At 34.8% G+C, this 20,532-nt stretch overlaps 1 protein-coding gene across 1 annotated transcript in view; it reads right to left on the bottom strand.

Annotated features, from left to right (window-relative positions):
* Window positions 1-20,532, bottom strand: part of AspRS (aspartyl-tRNA synthetase) — a 232,926-nt gene that overhangs the window by 69,874 nt on the left and 142,520 nt on the right. The window contains exons 9-11 of the mRNA XM_090412705.1: window positions 19,438-19,585; window positions 13,067-13,135; window positions 2,334-2,454 (exon numbers count right to left, since the gene is read on the bottom strand). Of these exons, the coding sequence (XP_090268831.1) occupies window positions 2,334-2,454; window positions 13,067-13,135; window positions 19,438-19,585 (338 nt within the window). The remainder of the gene's footprint in view (window positions 1-2,333; window positions 2,455-13,066; window positions 13,136-19,437; window positions 19,586-20,532) is intronic.

Here is a 20,532-nt window from a genome sequence, read left to right as displayed (position 1 = left end):
CTCTTATAATACTTATATTACAACTTGGTAGAGCTTCTGACAGATATGATAATTCCTGTAGGATGTCAATCATTAATGCTAGATGTTAAAAAAAAATTCAAATTGAGAAGTCGATTTAAAAAGCCCTTTTATTTATCGTTCGATGCAAAATGCTTGCATAATGCTGGGTAATTTCTCCACACAGCAAGAGCCATTCGTAAACTGCAAGCTGCCCATCTTGCTCCAAACACACGGCCGATCTTTAAAATTTCAATACCAAGGTCTTTTGCAATCGTATTTAATTCTCGTTGATTTTTTGGTGATTGATGATAAAAAGTATATAATTTATCTATAAATATTTCAAAATAATTTATTATTTTAATGTTTTTTATCGAATCGTCTAATAAAAGATGAGCTATGCAATGCCAAATCACAATGTTGGGAAACTTTTGTAGAAGTTTGATTGCAACACCGGATTTGTTTCCTAACATTACACTAGCTCCATCAGAACAAAATGCAATGAGATGATTTTTTAAATAGTTATCAGAAAATCCACATGAATTTAAAGTAGCAATTATAGTAGCATGTATACATTCCGGAGTGGTATTTTCTAGTTCTACAAGATCCACAAAAATCATATATGGTTCAGTGAGCTCAACTTGCATATGAATATAATAAAATTAGTTTAATCCTTTATCCAAGTGTGAGCAAACAAAGTTTGCGCCTGAAAGTATCTTCAGAACTGGGGTAAGGTGGTACAACACCAGGCCAACTCGTTGCAAAGGTGGAGCAAGCTACCAACACTCCTATCTCAGTATCTCCTATAATGCAAAACACATCTCCTTGCAGATATGTCTAATGTTATGCATTAAGGGAAGGGCCACTACCCAGACTAGTTTCGACCTTTATTGAGATCTCTTCAGTGGGATATGAATAACTAAAACACTTATTTTCTATAATAGCAGACGAATTGAAAACATTATCAATTCGTCTGCTATTATAGAAATTTTGCAATTGTTTTTTCTATTATTTTGGAGAATATTTCTAATTTTATTTGTTTAGAAATATGTTCAACTATTCTAATTCCTGAGAATGTAGAATGCAATGATAATCCTAGAACAATACCATTTTTAATTTGCAGCTCGATTAAATCTGGCAAATCAGACATAGGTCGGTTTCTCTTACCCAAATTATAAACAGAATTAAACATTTCTGAAATTATCAAAATTTCTTTTTCATTTAGTTTGTCAATTAAATTTGGTAATACAGATTTGCTACATTCTTCATTTATTTTTATGATTTTATTATGAGCAAATTATTCATTATGTTTGGATAACTTTTTTACGCAGACATGTAGTTCTTGAGTCTGTAATGTTTCCATTCGGTTCCATTTTCATTTCTACACGTTACTTTGATGATAAAACAACTTTTTTCTCCTTGAACACTTAACTTTTTATATTTTGAGCAAACACGACATCCTAATTTACCATTTTTAACTTTTAACCACTTATACTGCGTTTAGAAATACGATGCTTGCTTCTCGTTCCAGCAATCAGGTAAATGATTTTCTTTTTCTCCTCCAATTGTTGCATCTTCATTGAATCAATGTGTGTATTATCTTCAACTTCATTTTCAACAGCAGTAGAATCAGCAGAATCACTTTTAGTTATTTTTTTCCCAAAAAAAATTTAATGAATTTCACTGTCTTTTCATCTTTCACGGGTAAAAATACTTTTACAATTATAAAAATAAAATTTGCTGAATATACAATTTTTAAATTTATTATTATTTTTAAATTTTAAACACAAACAATTGTTATACATCAGTGTACTGACGAACACAGAACTAATGTTCAGTGGAACAACCCACTGATGACAGTTTTACGAACATTTGATTGTCTACTGGTTTTATCATAAGATTGGCTACCAGAAGGGAGAAGGGTAAAGATAGCGCATGCTATCTTTATTTATTTTCAAACTTTCGTTATACAAGAGTTATAGAGGATGTATTCATTATAGAGAAGTTGAAACAATAATTCCAAATAATATATACACTGCCAAATAGAATAATTTTTGTTAGGTTACCGTATGAGTTTGTGGCTTAATATATTTAAAAAAATTATGCTTTTTTTTTTTTTTAAATAAAAAGTAAACAAGAAGAACAAGGGGCTCGCAAATTTGAGAAAAATTTAACAAAGGGCTCACGTGAGCCCCTTATAGCTCACCACTGGTTATAATATTATTACTGAAAAGTGGGAATTTGTAATTATCTCAGAGAAAGGCAGTGCCACAAAATCTGCCATATCTGCAGAAATGCCTTTCATTCAAATGCATTTAGGAAAACCTTTTCCATACCTTAGCTCTGACAAGCTTTCCTAAAAGTTTTTCATTTGCAGTAGAAAGATCTTCTTCTTCATCCATTTCTATCCCAGCTTCCTGTAACATAGCAAGAGCCTGAGGATATTCCAGTCTTAGGCTGTAGTATAAATGAAATTTTTTAAATTAAGTTGTATGAATAATAAATTATATTCAACAGAGTATTACTGATTCATACAATAAAATAAATAAATTAAAAAAATAAAATAATGGAACAGTTACCGTCTGACCACAGATTCGAGACCCCTCGACACTTCTGCACATGGCAGAAGATGGTGAATTCGTTCTGATAATAGGGTAATCAATGAGTTTTGTGGGATGGGTGTTTATTATTAAAAGTCAGAAAATTAGCTTTTTCTTTTATGAAAATTCTAGTTTTTAAAGTGGTAATTATTTTGCTTATATAACAATTGGAAAATTTTACATATAAAGCATGTGATTTTCCATGTTGGTGACAAATTCATATATCGCATTATTCCTTTCTCCTCCTTCAGCATGAATTGGCTCTTCTTGGCACTGTGCCAGCTAGGATTCTTGCAAATGTGGGCAGACTATAGTATCTTGCATTATCTTAAATGACAAACTATAAATTTGTGATATCACTTGACATTAAGAAACAATAATAATTCATTATCCCATTGAAACACTTCATTTTATTCAGGTGTAATGGGATAATGATGGAAAAATTGATTCAAATATGAGCAGATCATGTTACACTGCAGCAATATTTTTCTATTGGCTAATATAATACAGCGGGTGTCAACTTAGTGTTATTGAGATTTAAAAAAAATCATCATAATCAAATAACTATATGTACCCTCAGGAGGGATGCAATGGATATGATAGTACTAAATGAAAATGTTACATTATTATTATTAACTTCCTATGGACAATTTTCCTCCAAATTAATCTGTTAACTGTCAAGATTGTAATATTATCAGAGCTTATATTTTGGTCTTCTAAGGCATTTCTTACCATATCAATCCATTTATTGGTGTCGAGGCTAGCTGGTGAACGGTCATGCTATCGGAGAGCTCCTGAGAGATTTGTGTTTTTTGCTGATTTATTGGTGTTTTGGATTCAATTTAATGGACTTAAGTGTTTAATTTTGGTATATTATTAGAGCTTTATTAACGTGGTTAGTGTACTAAAGTGTTTTATAACAATCTATGTCGGAAGTCGCCGCTAGATGAATTCGTAATGAGTAGTGTTCGTGCAAGCTCCAGATAAGATAAGTATCATTTTCAGTTATCGATACAAATTACTTAATATTGTGTAGTTTTGTTTTATTTGCCTTGCGTATTTTAGTGCGTCTATTTTTGGTGTGTTATAACGTTTAATTTGACAAAACACGTTACGGATAAATATGGCACCTGTGCGTAGGAAAATGGCGGCCAGTAATGAAGGTTCGCCATCGTTATCAAAGAACGGTAGCATAAAAGAAATGAGTCAGTGTACTAGCTGTGAAATGTACGCTTTGCGGAGTGCGGTCGGAGTGTGGGTAGATGATGATAAAGGATTGAATGTGTGTAGAAAATGTAGGGAGAATGCGGAATTAAAGCGTATTTCGGATCGTGAGTGTGATATTTTTGTCAACCTTCAAAATGAAGGAAATAGGGATATGACAAGAAACGGCAAAGTTGTACATGAAAATTGTGAGAGTGTGAATGTAGAAAGTGTGAATGTTAGTATAAATGGTTTCTCAGAGAACAAAAAAGATGAGATAGATACATTGAGTGAGATCGCGTTGTTGAATAGTGCGATAGAAAGAGCAAAACAGCAGCTAGAGTGCATGAACAAAAGTAGACTGAATGAACCAACCAATAATAAAAGGTATGACAGGAAAAATAGACGTATGAATGTGAACATGAACAAAATGAAGGATAGAGTGCTGTATGGAGACTCGTTAGTACGAGGTGTGTTAGTAGAGGATTTGACAAAATCGTACCAACCTGGTGCGACCATAAAGGACGTAACTGCGTCTATTAGAGAGCAAAAGGAAAGGGTGAAAGAAATGATTGTTGTGGCAGGTACGAATGATTTGAAAGGAGATAAAATGGAAATGATAGAAGACCTGAATGAATTGTTTGAGGTAACAAAAGAAAAGAGTGAGAGAGTTAGAATGATTAGTCTTTTGCCACGGTATGACAGTGAAATGTTTAAAAGGAGGGCTATAATTGCAAATGACTTTATGCGTGGGTTATGTATGACGAGTGGTGTGGAATTTGTGGATGTGTGGAGTGAGTTTGATGGGCGAAAGGATCTATATAAGATGGATGGCTTGCATTTGAATGGTTACGGTGTAAGAAGACTTGAGAAAGTGTTGCTGAATGTAGTGGACGTGCAAATTCAGGGAAACTAGATTTGTTAGGGGGGGGTGGGTAGAGATACAGTCCTTATGGAGGCAGTTGAATGTAAGAATGAATATAATATGCCAGAGCAAATAAGGACAACAAATCAGAGTGGGATAGTTAATATAAGGCATCAAGGTAGGATTGGGGCTAATGGGGGTCTTAAATTCATGTACACTAATACTAGGAGTATTAGGAACAAGAAGGAAGAGTTTTTGGCCATGGTTGGCACTTCCAGACCACAGGTTATAGGTATTAGTGAAACATGGCTGACTGTAGATGATATAACTAGTGGGATTGAATGTGATGGGTATAGTGTGTTCAGGAATGACAGAGAGAATAAAATGGGGGGAGGAGTATTGTTGATGATAGCTGATGAGCTCCAGCCAAGGAGAATAGAAGTTGAATTGCAGGATAGAGAAAAGAGCACATTTGAGGCCATTTGGTGTGAGATTGTGGCTAGCAGAACTAAATATACAATTGGGTGCTGCTATAGACCAGGTGATGGAAAAGATGGTGGTGACAGTATGCACAAGCAAATAGAAGAAATGGGTGGAAGGAGGGTGATTATTATGGGAGATTTCAACTATGGTCGCATTGATTGGAGTGAGGAGAGGACACATGGGAGGAAGGAACTGGATTTTATGCGGTTATTAAGGGATAACTATCTGCGACAGCATGTAATGGAAAATACTAGGGGTCAGAGAGTGCTTGACCTAGTAATTACATCTGAGGATTTGGCTGTAACAAATATGACCACATTGCCACCAATCGGTGAGAGTGATCATAGGGTCTTAACTTGGGAGGTGGCTAAAGGTGTAGAATTTTCAATTAAGACAGGGTACATGTGGAATTATCGAGCGGGAAAGTATGACAAGCTTAGGAGTTTGATTGGTTCAGTGCCATGGCATGTACAACTGCAAGGACTAGAAGTTGATAGTGCATGGGAGGTAGTTAAGAAGTGCTTGCATGAAGCAATGGCTGACTGTATACCTAGAGTCCGAATAATAAATCAAGTAGGGGTTAAATGGATGAATAACACCATTAAGCTTGAGTTGTAAAAAAAGAAACAACTATGGAGGGAATTTAAGGAGAAGGGTGACCGGCAGGCACATGAACGGTATAAAACGCAGGCCAGAAGGGTGACGAGTGTGGTAAGAAAAGCAAAAAAGGATTACGAAAGAACATTGGCCATGCAGGCTAAAGAGAATCCTAAACAGTTTTTCAGATATGTAGCAAGTAAAAGGAAAAATGTACATGGCAGATTGATTTTAAAGAATGCCGATGGTAGGGAGGTAACTGAATCAGTTGAGATAGTTGAGTTACTGAGTGAGCACTTTGCAAAAGTATATCATCAAGGTGGTGACATTGCAGAAACGAATAAACCAGTAGATTATACGGGAATTGTGGTTAATGAAGTGGAGGTGAGTAGTCTATTGCATAACCTCAATGTCAATACATCTGTGGGATTGGATGGTATACCAGCTAGTGTTGTACGAGAAGCAGCTAAAGAATTGTCAGTACCCTTGACCATTTTGTTTAATTTGAGTCTCTGGTCTGGGTTAGTCCCGAGCGGGTGGAAAGAGGGGAAAATAGTTCCACTGCATAAAGGTGGTTCCAAGACTGCTGTTGTAAATTACCGACCGATTAGCATATCAGGAATCATTGTAAAGGTCTTAGAGAAAATAGTCAAAAGGAAAATACAAGATTGGATTGAAGAAAATGGGATACTGTATCGGGGACAGCATGGTTTTGTGAAGGGTAGGTCATGCCTCAGTAACTTGCTCACGTATTATAACACAGTGACGGCTGAACTGGATAAGGGCAATGGGTTTACGGTGATTCTACTGGACCTTGCCAAGGCCTTTGACAGGATTCCACATGGAATTCTAATCAGTAAATTGCAGCATATGGGAATGGACATAGGGTTGGTGAGATGGATAGGAGGGTGGTTGACGGAGAGATATCAGAGAGTGGTTTACTCGGGAGTAGAGTCCACAAGACGGCCTGTGACTAGTGGTGTGCCACAAGGATCTGTTCTTGGACCAATGCTGTTTAATTTGTTCATAAATGATATAGGAAATGATCTGAGAGGAACAGTTCATTTGTTTGCGGATGATGCGAAGTTGGGTAGGGCAATAGTGAATGCAGATGACGTCAAAATTTTGCAGGATGATTTGGATAGATTGGAGGTCTGGGCTAAGGAGAATGGATGTCAGTTTAATGTGGCAAAATGTAAGGTTATGCATTTTGGGGTGAAAAGATTGGAGGCAGTTTACTGCATTGGTGGAACCCTGCTCCAGGAAATTGATGAGGCACGAGATTTAGGAGTGTTGGTGGATAGGGAATTGAAATTTAGGGGACACATTGCAAAAGTGACCAAAACAGCTCATCAAATCACTTGGTTGCTGAAGAATATGTTGACAAGCAGAGACAAGCAGGTTATTGTTCCTCTCTATCGAGCCTTGATAAGACCCCATCTAGACTACTGTGCTCAGATTTGGTCACCTAGGTTTCTTCTTGATGGGGAGGATGTGGAGAGGATCCAGAGGCGAGTGACCAAGATGATAGCAGGTCTGTGGAATGAACCGTATGAGAACAGGTTGAGGATTTGTGGGTTGCAAAAATTGGTTGATAGGCGGAGGAGGGGAGATATGATTGAGACATTCAAATTACTGAAGGGTTTCTATAAAATTAATTCAGAAGATATTTTTGAGAACAGGGCTGGTTGTGGGAGGACTAGGGGACATCCATGGAAACTGGGCAAAAGTGTGGTTAGTAAAGGTGTTAGAGCTGGGTTCTTTACTTTTAGAGTAGTGAATGAGTGGAATGCGCTCCCTGAGTCTGTAGTGGATGCTGTGACAGTGAATGAGTTTAAGGCGAGGTATGATAGATACTGTATGAATGTCAGATAGTTGTGATGAATATGATTTGGGGCCTCCCTCGATGAGTCTAATGACTCCCTGGAGTTGCCCGTAATAATAGTAATAGTAATAGTAATTTAGTTCTTGGTCTACTTCTAGACCTTTTTGTTACCATCTTGGCATAAAACATCTGCTTTGCATTACTTTCCTCCCCCATTCGTAAGCCAACTGTCATTAGCTCTGCTAATAAATTCACGAATACTAACAATGTCAAGTTCTTTCCTTATTCATAATATGATACGGTCACTGATGCCATCTGTTCACTCCCGTAATCTTTCTCAGAATTCTTACACCTGTCGTAACCAGTCTTTAACCAAGTGATTTATTTCTTACTCAACTTGCAAATCCATAAGTTGAAACTGGTTTGAACACTGTCTTGTATAGAGCTAATTTAATGTTCTGATATCATTCAATATAAATTTATTCGGTTGACTTTCTACAAAAACCAGCTTTGCTAATTCTGTTGTCTATTTCCATAATTAATTTGCCATCTTCACTAAAAATATTGTGCTTAACTGTATAGATTACAGAATGTAGCAGATGTTTCTGGCTATTTTCATTGTCTTTTTATTGCTGATTTTCATACCAAATTTATTACCGCAGTTACTCAATTAAGTTATGGAATCTTGTATGCCATACGAGATTTATTTAGGATTATAACACTACCTGAATAAAGTAGAGAGCTGAGATTAACACTTCCAATTTTCATATTTCATATAGTAGATGCAGTTCATCTGCTTTCATCAACAGTATTTTCAGGGAAGATAGGATTGGGGGAGGAGTACTGTTGATGATAACAGATGAACTGCAACCAAAAAGAATAGGAGACAAGTGGGAGGGCGGCTGTTCATTTGAAGCAATCTGGTGTGAGATTAAGACCAGTAAGACAAAATATACAGTTGGTTGTTGCTATAGGCCAGGGAATTCCACAACTGATCTGGAAGCCATGCATCGCTAAATTAGTACAATGAGTACAGGTTGAGTGATTATTATGGGAAACTTCAACTATGGAGATATAGACTGGAAGGAAGAAAGATCACATAACAGAAAGGAAATAGAATTTCTACACGTGATGAGAGATAATTACTTAAGGAAGCATGTGATGGAGGGGAGTATGGGTGGGAGAGTATTGGACCTGGTAATAGGATCAGAAGAGCTATTCATAACCAAGTTAACAACATTGCCTCCAATTGGTGAGTGACTTGGTCTTGACTTGGGAAATTGTAAAACATGAGCAATATTCTATCAAGAAGAGGTATTTGTGAAACTACAAGGCAGGTGATTATGACATGCTTAGGAAGAAGCTTAAATCTGTACCATGGCATAAGACACTGCAGGGTAAGGATGTTAGTAGTGCATGGGATATAGTTACCCTGTGGAGTTCGTGGTCGAAAAAACTGCAACTTAGGCCACATACATTCATTACTAGAATGTGCTGAAATACGATAAAACTTAAAAACAAAAAAACAATGCAAATATAATACTTCATCATCATGCGTATCAAGGATTTAGGCCTAGCATGGCCTGTTACGGCCTTAGAAGTCATCATTGACTCGTTTAAGAGGACGTCCCATAATTTCTTCATTTCTTTTGTGATCAAATAGGGTATACTTTGCAGTTTTTCTCGTAAACTTCATTTCTGCTGTTGTTAATCTTTGTTTATCTTTTTGTTTTATTGTCCAGATTTCGCTTTCATACATTAAGACTGGTACGCTAATGTATTGTATACTTTTAGTCTGGTTTGTTTTTGACCTAGGTTTGGTTTAAATATAGAATTAATTACACCTGTTATTTTTAAATATTTTGCAATTTTTATGTTTATATCTTTTTCATATGTGATCATGCATCCTAGGTAGTTAAATGAATTCACTATCTATTACTATTTTAGTTCTTGTCCCTTAAAGGCTTTTTTTTAATATGTGTTTCTAAATTGTATTCTCTTCTTTTCTCTATTATTAATTTTAGGCAAAAGGCCGGGTCTATACATGATCGTCCTTTTCTAAATCCATTCTGTACTTCTAAAATAAAGTTTTCGGAATATTTTATTAGTTTGCTATTTAAGATTCTGCTATATATTTTGCAACAGGAATTTAGTATACTGATACCTCTATAGTTTTTAGGGTCATCTCTATTACCTTTTTTAAAGATAGGAAACACAATTGCTTTTTCCACTGTGTAAAACTAACTAAACAAAAGTCATGGAAGGACTATGGCAAGAACATAGAAAATAAATATCAAGAAGGTGGCAAAATATTCTGGAGGTTGTTGAAGAAGCTTAGGAATGGAGGAAAGAGTGCTGTAAAAGGAATTAGAGATGATAAAGGTGACATGAAAATGGGAGAAAAAGATATCCTTGAAGTATGGAGTAATTACTTTGAAAAACTGCTAAATGAAACAAGCAGTGATGACAGCACAGTGGTAAAAAACACTGACCAGGCATGCAGTCAGGAATACATATCCATACTTGAAGTAGAAAAAGCCATCAAAGGCTTGAAATGTGGAAAGGCAGCAGGAGTAGATGATATTCAACAAGGAATGCTGAAGTATGGTGGTATAAGAATCTTACAGTGGCTGCACTGCAGAGTTCAGAAAGCCTGGACAGAGGGACGAATTCCCGATGATTGGAGTAGAGCTCTCATAGTACCCATATATAAAAAGGGAAATAAAACTGAATGTGAGAATTACAGAGTATTTCCCTACTGAGTGTTCCTGGCAAGATCTATGCAAGTATAATTGAGAAACGATTGAGAAGAATTGTGGAAGAAAAGCTGGATTCAGGCCAAATAGAGGCTGTCAGGATCAGATCTTCACTTTACGCAAATAGTCGAGAAAGCATGGGAATATAACAAAGATCTGTATTTAAGTTTTGTCGATTTGGAAAAGGCATATGACAAGGTGCCAAGAGAGAAGCTATTCAATATGCTGCAGTTATATGGTGTCGATGGGGCATTATATCAAGCAATACTTAGTCTTTATTTGAGTTGTAAGTCAGCAGTTAGAATTGAAAGAAGTACAGGAAGATGGTTTAATGTTAAATCTGGTGTGAGACAAGGATGTACATTATCCCCTCTGTTATTCATTATCTATATGGATCACATTATGAAGGAAAGACTAAGTATTGCTTGATATAATGCCCCCCATTGACACCTTATAACTGCAGCGTATTGAATAGCTTCTCTCTTGGCACCTTGTCATATGCCTTTTCCAAATCGACAAAACTTAAATACAGATCTTTGTTATATTCCCATGATTTCTCGACTATTTGTCGAGAAAGCATGGGAGAAAGCATTTGTCAGAACACTGAATTAGCTGTATACAAGACTGGGTTCAAACCAGTTTTAACTTATGGATCTGAGAGCTCTGTCAGAAGTAAAACACTTGACCAAAGACTAGAGACCGCAGATATGAGAGTCCCGAGAAAGATTAGAGGCGTGAACAGATGGCATCAATGGCAATATCATATTAAAAATGAGGATATTGGGAAAGAACTTGACATTGTCAGCATCCAGGAATGCGTTAGCAGAGCTAATCTCAGGTGGTATGGTCACTTAAATAGAATGGGAGAGGAAAGATTAGCAAAACAAGTGTTCTCTGCCAGGTTGGCAGGAAGACCAAGATATAGGTGGATTGATACGGTACAAAGTGTCTTAGACAATAGAAATATAAGATCTGATAATGTTGGATTCTTGACAAGTAACAGACTGATTTGGAGGAAAATTGTAGATAGGAAGTTAGTAATGATGTAATTTTTTCATGTAGTACACTCATATCCTGTACACCCCTTGAGGGTACATGGCAGGAATTTGATGATGATGATGAAGTTATACAATAAGAAGGTTACAGATGACTCACTATGGCAACCTCATAGGGACCACAGGTTATAGGAGTATTTGCTATAGTGAGAGTCAACTGTATTATAACAAATGAATCAAAAACATACAACAACAAAAAAACATTTTTTTTTATCATACATTCATCATATTACAGATATGATGAATGTATGATCAGGAAAAACAGCTACTGGAGTTTGTTATTTGGCATTGACCCCCTCCCCCCTTTTAAGTGACCCAGGTAGAAGTCAAAAGAATTTATATAGAATAAGAGAGAGAAATCAACTAAGCTACTAAACTAGCTATATACAACACAGTGGTCAAACCAATTTTAACTTACAGATCTAAGAGTTCTGAGAAAGGTTATGGGAATGAACAGATGGCATTAATGGCAGCATCATACTAAAAAAAATATATCAGGAAAGAACTTGAGATTGTTAGCATTCAGGAATGTGTCAGCAAAATTAATTGCAGGTGGTTGGCTGGCCAATCAAACAGAATGGAAGAGGAAAGTTTAGTAAAACAAGTGTTATTTGCTGGCATGGCAGGAAAAAGTTCAGCAGTACAGTACTCACCATAACTTCGAAACATTTTGCATTCACATCCAACACCACAAATCTATAGATGTAATTTATTGAATGAAACAGATATTAGCAGGTTATGCATGCACTGAAACTATCAATACAACATGTGACTGAACTGGTTTAGTGATAATCAGATGGAAACATCATTGTTTTTTTTTAATATTTCAAGAATAGGGACTTTTTTAATGAAAGAAAACATTTTTCTTGTGTATTCTTTAATATTCTGTCAAGTTATTTTTGATACTTGGCACCTGCAATTTGGGTTTGTACATCTTTCAATGTCAGTTTTGGGACCAAATTAATACACATAATTCATTTTTTTGGCAATTTTTGACTATAACAACCAAGGTCATGGTTAACAAAGATATATTCAAGTGCATGGTGTATAGGCCTGTGACACAATGTGATGCCAAGGATTTTACTTGTTTACTTTTTTTTTTATAAAAAAATATGCCATATATGAGAAGTTGATGATCCTATGGTGCATCAGTATTGCATGTAGTTATTTTGAGAAAAATAGAAGAAATAAACTGTTTCAAAGAATTTAGAGAATGAGAATGTGAAGCCAGTTTGATGAGTTTGTTAGTAGACTGTGTACAGATGTGGCCTGATACCATTTATGCTTTTTATAGATATGGAGAAGGAAAGATTATGGATACTAATTCATTAAGGGAGTGCTAATGAGGATATTAAAAGAAAATGCATACGGCAAAAACAGAGCATATGAGGAGTGCAGTGAGTCAGAAATGACATGAATGGTGAAGGGAAGAAAGCCCTTCCTCATATATATGCTAAATTTTATATAGCAATTTTATACATCAAAGTATGATTAAATGGTCAATTTCTTGCATTAATAAATTCTAAGTTCTTTAATTGAAGAAGTGTGCCATCGACAGTTTCTGACAATACAAAAAATATATAGATGCTATGCAAAAATAAACTTACTCATTTGACTGTTAACATACAATAAACATAGATTTAAAAATAAATATTGCAATGTAAGTGATCTTTAATGAAACAAACCTTGGTTCTAAGAATTTGAATGGTTCGGCAGGAAACTGTAGATTTACAGCAGCTATTTCATCTGCAAACCTGAAATATAAATAAAACAGATGTATGTTGAATGTGTATATGTGACATTTATTAATTTTATTTATTAGATCATGTATTCTTATAAATAAAAGCAATTATCTAGTCTTTTATTTCTTTTTGATTAAGCATTTTAAATGTATCATTTTTCTTCTGATCAAAAATCCATACATGAGATAGAAAGAAAAACAGTATATATTGATTTGTTAGACTTTTAAATGTCCATTTTCAAGTGTTGCTTTATTTTTGTCATACATCACTGTACAAGTTTGCAACAAATATGCTAAAGTGATCTTTGCTTCACATGTCTGTGAGAGTATTAAACTGGTACTAATATCTATAAATGTTTTTAAGTAGCTCTCTTTTCTGGTTCTAGGGATGTATATACTGAGATGTGAACAGAGAAGAGTTTGTTTCTTCTTTCTTGAAACTATGTTGAATTCCTAAGATGCCAGTTGTTAGAGTGTTTTCTGATAACACTGTGGCATTCAACCTTTTGTATTCAACTTTCTCATGCTTTGGACTGTCTTCAATCAATAGGTCTGCCCTAAGTATGGTATCAACCAATTAGATGGGACATTATATGAACCTGGATACTTTAGCCATCTGTGCTTTAGTTTTTGTGAACAGAGAAGTGAGGTTCTTTGCAAAAGGGACTGAAGGTGGTCCTTCATAGTTTTGATAACACTGGGCTGCTGTATGGGTAGGGATTGGATTCTAAATGTAAAGAGTAGTCAGAAATATTCTTCCAAATCATCTATAATAACAGATAATAACAGCAGCTATTTCATCTGCAAACCTGAAGTATAAATAAAATGCATGTATGTTGTATGTGTATATGTGACATTTATTAATTTTATTTATTAAATCATGTATTCTTATAAATAAAAGCAATTATCCAGTCTTTTATTTCTTTTTGATTAAGCATTTTAAATGTATCATTTTCTTCTGATCAAAAATTCATACATGAGATAGAAAGAGAAACAGTACATATTGATTACAGTACAACTGCAATATTGTTTTTAAACTTACTTAGAATAAATATAAACATTTTATTATGAAAATATCCTTAAATACATCTCATTTACTATTAACTCTGCCTTCCATTATTTTTCAATTTCCAATTTGGGTGCTTTCTAGTTTTCTGACCACATCCTCAATATAAGGTTTCAATAAAATTTCAATCTTCTGTCATTTTTTTAATTACCACTTGTCCCTTAATTTCAATTTCTTTATAAGAATACATGATTTAAAGTTTTGTGTTGAAATGATCCTCAAAATCCTCTAATGTCTTTTATTCCCCAAAAGAAGCAGAGGGAACAGATAGAACTCATTAACCCTAACTTACTTTAGGAAATGGGGGCTGGGGTAGGGACAGTTGCTAGTCTCACACCCTTAGCTGAGCAAATATTTCGGAGGCATTACGGTGAGAGTGCGGCAGACAACTGCTGCCATCTCATGATCCTAAATCTTAATAATCCTATTATTTTCTGCATTTTGTGAGTTCTATAGTCAATTTTTCTGAGATGCAGGACTAAAAACTGTAGTTTACAGGAGAACAGGTCCTAGATGCCTCCATCAAAGATCACTTAATTTGGTCAACCGCTGGAAAAAAAAAAAAATTCCTTTAGGGAGTGATCAAACTTATAAGCCTTTCTTGTAGTGGTCTAACATCATGACATAAGGTTACACAGACACCCAAATGAAATGATCTATTCTTATATTTATAAAGATTTTCTAAAGTTTGCCAATTAAATTTCCATTTATCTAAATCTATCCACTTACTAAGGCTTGTTAATTGTTAAGCGGGATCCCAGGAATATCTCATTGCCATTGAAATTTTTTGTAAATTCTAGGATATTCCTAGTTTAGTACCAAAATCTTCAATTCTTATTTTTTTTACTTTTCATTTCTTCCTGAATGCTCATAGTGAATAACAGTACATATTGCTAATTATTTATTTGATTTTAGAAATATTTTATTATTTTTTAATGTGAATCTCACCCATAAAAGATAAATCCATGAGAGGCAGTACAAAAGCAATGGTTATTTCTTTTCTTTCAATTTGAGCATAGCAGAAACCTTTACATCACTGAGTGAACAGTAGTAGTAGTCATTAATTCCACTAGAGTGGAATTAAAGTACTTTGATTGGCCACATGGGTGCAGCACACTAGTAGTTCAAAATGGAAATGACCTAATTTATAGATGCATGTATGAAGCAGAGTGGCAAATGAATTCATGAAGAAGATGTGAATCAGATGAAAATTCATACTTGTCTCATAAAATGTGTATGGGACAATACTGTTGGTGCACAGACACTTGAATAATTCTTCCTCCTTTATTATAATGTAATGTAAAGTTGCATCCACAGAGGGGATGTAACTACAACATTTGGCTCGAATGAACTTCCCCCATCCTATCCACAACTCAGATCTGGTACTCTCTGACTGAACACTTTTGGGCCCCTGAAAGATACAATCATAGGACACCATTTTGAGGTTGATGAGCTGAAACACAATGTTCATGAAAATTCTGATTGGAGTAAAGACTTATGGGGGTGAGCATACATCTCACTCAGATACTGCAAGTGTATCGAGAAATGACAATGTTTACGAAAGAAGGATTGATATATGTAAAATCCATTGTTAGCTAAATTATATTTTTTGAGAAAAAAAGTAGGAGGCATTACTTTTCATCTCATGAAGATCACTGGACATTTCATTTAGTAAATTACATAAAACATGCGACTTATTACTTATAGAATACTTTATATATATATATATATATATATATATAGAGAGAGAGAGAGAGAGAGAGAACTTAAATTTCAAATTGATATATATATTTATATATTGATTACTGTGTGAATGTGCAAGTGACATTGCCTCTGATGAAGTTGTTCAATCTAAGTCTCATTTCTGGCAGCGATTGATATAAATATCAATTTTGGATTACAATTCTGTTCGAATGTCGAACATCCAAACCTAGTGGGAAAGAAAGAACTCTTTGTTTGAAATTTAAGTTCTGTGGACAGTTTATTTCTACCAGTCACAAAAAAACTCCTTCACAGTAGTCATTTTCTTCATAAGACTTTTTTTTAAAAAAAGTTTTAAACTATTACATAAATCTAATTTAAACTGAAATGACCTTCTCCATGTAGCACAGTTATGGAGTGTCATTCTTTTAAATATATCTCCCAACCATCGTTAATTTTTTGCAGTTAAATTAACGGCAGAAAAGAACTGTGATTTGAATCCCAAATTCAGTACATCACATTTTTATATTAACAGATACAAATGACTTGAAAGGTGAGAAATATGCAATGAGAGATGATATGAAAGAGTTCCTAGAAGAAGCAAAAATGAAGAGTAAGAAAGTAAAGATTGTGAGTCTGCTGCCTTGGTATGATAGAATAGAACTTAGAAGAAAGGCCATGATTGTCAATGAGAATATTCTGCAGGAGGAATGGTGTGCAGTTTATAGATGTGTGGAGTGATTTGATGGATGTAAGGACCTGTATATGCCTGATGAACTGAACTTAAAAGATTTTGGAGTTAGGTGCTCAGAGAAAGTGCTGTTCAGTGAGAGGCTGAAGTAGTGCAAAACCAGAGAAACTAGAGGGAAAGCAATCAAGCATGTATCTAGCCACTCCTGGGGTAGATAAGTATAGGTGCAGGAATGATTATGAACAGCTGGATGCAGTTTCCCAGGTTTTGAATCTGAATGGGCAGATAATAACATTGTGTAAGGGTAACTGTGGACCCAAGGGGATGTTGAAATGCATGTACATGAATGCCACAGTATCAGAAATAAAGGAGAGAAGTTTTTAGCACTGGTCAGCTCAACTTGGACAGAAATTATTGGCATAAGTGAGACCTGGTTGTCAGAGAATGATGTAGTTACAGGGATAGAATACAATAGATATTGTATTTTCAGAGAAGATAGAGGATATAGGGCAGGAGGAGGAGGGGTATTATTAATGATAGCTGAAGGACTTCAACCAACAAAAATAGAAGGAAGATTGTAGAGTTGATGGAAATGGTTCATTTGAGGCTGTCTGGTGTGAGATAGAGGCCAACAGGACAAAATATATTATTGGTTGCTGCGATAGACCTGGAGGTCCAGAAGAAAATGTGGATGACATACACTAGCAGATTAGCATAATGAATACAGGCTGAGCAATTATCATAGGAGACTTCAACAATGCTGATATAGATTCTAAGATAAGTGACCAAGCTGGTGACAGGTCCGTGGAATGTTCCCTATGAGGATATATTGAGTGCGTGGGTTGCAGCATTTAGATGACAGGGGGAGAGGAGAGGGGAGGGATAGGATACAAACTTATAAGTTAAGGGATACTATAAGATTGACACAGAAGAAATTTTTTCAATACATGGAGAATGGGGGGGGGGGGGGAACCAGGGATCACACTTGGAAGCTGTGTAAGACTGTTTAGTAAGGATGTGCAGACTAGGTTCTTTTCTCGGATGAATGAGTGAATGATTGACAGAGGTGGCAGTGAGCACCCAAACAGTGAATAGGTTTAAGGAGATGTATGATCAGTATTGTGTTAATGGATACAGTGGGTCTCCTGTGACGAGTCTTTTGACTTCATGGAGTGCCCATATAAATAATAATAATAACATTTTTTTCCCACTGACCTTTTGTTATGTTCAAAGGATGAAGTACTCCTAAAACTTAAAAATCTGGTCACAAAGAGCATACTTGTTGGCAACAATGTTCAAGTAGCAGATTCAAGTCAGATTGCACAATTCTGACTTTGCGACAATTGCATCAGGACACTACATGTGTCAAGAAAACATCATCAACATCATAAGCCTGCAGGAGTGTCATCTGGAATAAATGGTCCACTGCTTCATACTACAATTGTCATTGGTGTGCAACAAATGTAATCAGGTTTGTCAGACAAGGCTAACTCTTTCCATTCCTCAAGTTTTTGATGTTAATGTCTCACTGCACTCACAGCTGCTTCTTTTATTTTATTTTATTAAGAATGGAACTTGGACACCTCATTCATGTCAGGGTCCACTGTATTGTGCATTCTGATACTGCTTGTACTGTACTGTCATCTAACTGGTCATGGTCTATCTGAGTGCACATTTCCTATAACCCTCCTTCAAGTCTATCACTATTCTCAGTAATACTACAGACATTTTGATGTGATGATCAAACCAAAATATTTAGTGTTGACTATTATACTGTGATCTAAGTAACTTAGACCAGTGCTTCCCAAACTTCTGGATGTCACAGCCCCCATTGGAAAAATTAAAATATTTCACGGCCCCCCTCGAAAAAAATCGTAATATAGACATATATTATTATAATATTTATATTCAATACAAAACATACACAGCGAATATTGCAAAAATCAAATGCAAATATTACATTTTTAGCATCTTACACATACACATTTGACATGCCACATTATCTCATATTTTTATATAGATAGATATAGCGTTATTGTACATTTGCAGTATAAGCACATGAAACGTAAAACAATTAGTAATAAAGAAAGAATTAAAAATATAAAAGAAGTTTAATAACAATTTAATATGATGGATGTGTTTCAATACTGCTACACCAATATCAGGTGAAATATTTGAAACTGCAATTCATAGATTTCTGCCTTGAAATGAAACTTATATAAATAAGCATACATTTACTAATATTCATTAAGCGGCGAAATATGCAGGAAGCAAAATTTGTGAACCAGCACCAATGTGTGAAAATTCCATTAAAATATAAAAAATAACAAAAAAATAAATAAATAAAAATTAAATACGTTTCTTTTAATATAAAAAAATCTACTTAGTCTTAAAAGATTTTAAATTTGTTTTCATTATTTCATGGCCTGCCCTAACAAAACCTACAGCCCCCAAGGGGGCTGCGGCCCACAGCTTGGGAAGCGCTGACTTAGACTGTATTGATGAACTGAGTGTGTCTACATGCAGGCACAATCCCTCAGTATCTGCTCATTTATGTTATACTGCCTTGAATGGAAATGGGACACTGAAAAAGTGATGCATTCCATGAAGGATACTGAACAGTTCTCTTGTGTTCATTCCAATTTGGCATACATATACACAAACTAGATTGTCTATTGCCTAAATCATGATCATATGATATAATTTTTGATATGGGAATAGCCAATGAAAGGTGTATACATATATGACAATTTGTCATATCTGTATACATTTGGGTAGTCTGACTTAAATCTGCTTGAACACTATTGTTACTTTATAGTGCCAAACTATTGTTTACTCAATAATTACAAATTATTACCTATCTCTCAATCCTTTGAAAATTTCCACAAAAACCTCTCCTATGACACTAATTACTTCATGATAATGATAATTGAAGGCCATTTCTAGATCAAGACCCACAAATTCACAGAGATGACGATGTGTGTTTGAATCTTCAGCCCTAAAGACTAATAATGATATGCATAAGAAAGCAGAACAGAAAAAAATCAATATCAATATTACAATAATTGAATAAATTTTAATTATTTGTTGAGGAGTAAAAGGGAATGAAAATATCTTCTAAGTACTATTGCAGCACTTACTTTCCATAATATTCTATAGTGACTAATTTTTGCAATTCTCTAGTAAATTATGTAAGTATAACTTAGTAAATTCATCTCAAAACAATTGCATTTTCTTCTTAAATGTGAATTTAGTTTATCACCATGATATATTTCTATAACTGAAAAGGTCTAATACAGGCACACCACCAATTTTTCAACACACTTGGTTCCAGAGTGTTGCCAGATTAGCCATTTTGTAGACCAATAGAGGTCAAGTAATAAATCATAACTACATCTTTGACCCATTAATCATACCACTTTGTCTTTAAAGCACTATGGACCTCTAGAAATTAAACTATGATATGTAAATTAAATGATTAAATGCTAAGTTCGTTTGTATCAATGAAAGAGGATTATTAATTAAATAGGTATTAAATTTAAATTAAATGACTGAATGAAATACAAAACAGTATTTTTGCTGTTTTGTATTTCATTCAGAAATACAAAATACACAAACATTTTCATCTTCATGCTATACCCTCATGAACATTTTCTTCATGAACGAGTGATAAAATATAAGAATTTTACTAGGATTGTAGAGCGAATCACAAAAATCTGGAAGTTGAAGGCTATAAGGATTATTGTCTGCTTCAGAGCCGTTTCATCATGGATCTGTGATGTTGCAGGGGGAATACATCTGCAGTACTTAAAGTTACAGAATTATTAGTGTAGGCCTACTGCTTTCACACACACACTTCTTGGCTATGTTTTTAAATATTTCATCCAAATGAAATTCTTTCATGTGCTCTGGTCTTTCCCTGTGTAATTTTTCATACACCAAATGAAAATTC

Source organism: Typopeltis vanoorti, chromosome 23 (genome assembly GCF_054136105.1).
Source record: "Typopeltis vanoorti isolate ZY-2024b chromosome 23, IOZ_Tvanoo_1.0, whole genome shotgun sequence".
NCBI classification, from domain to species: Eukaryota; Metazoa; Arthropoda; class Arachnida; order Uropygi; family Thelyphonidae; genus Typopeltis; species Typopeltis vanoorti.
Note: the sequence above shows the minus strand (reverse complement) of the source record. Positions and strands in the feature narration are given on the sequence as shown.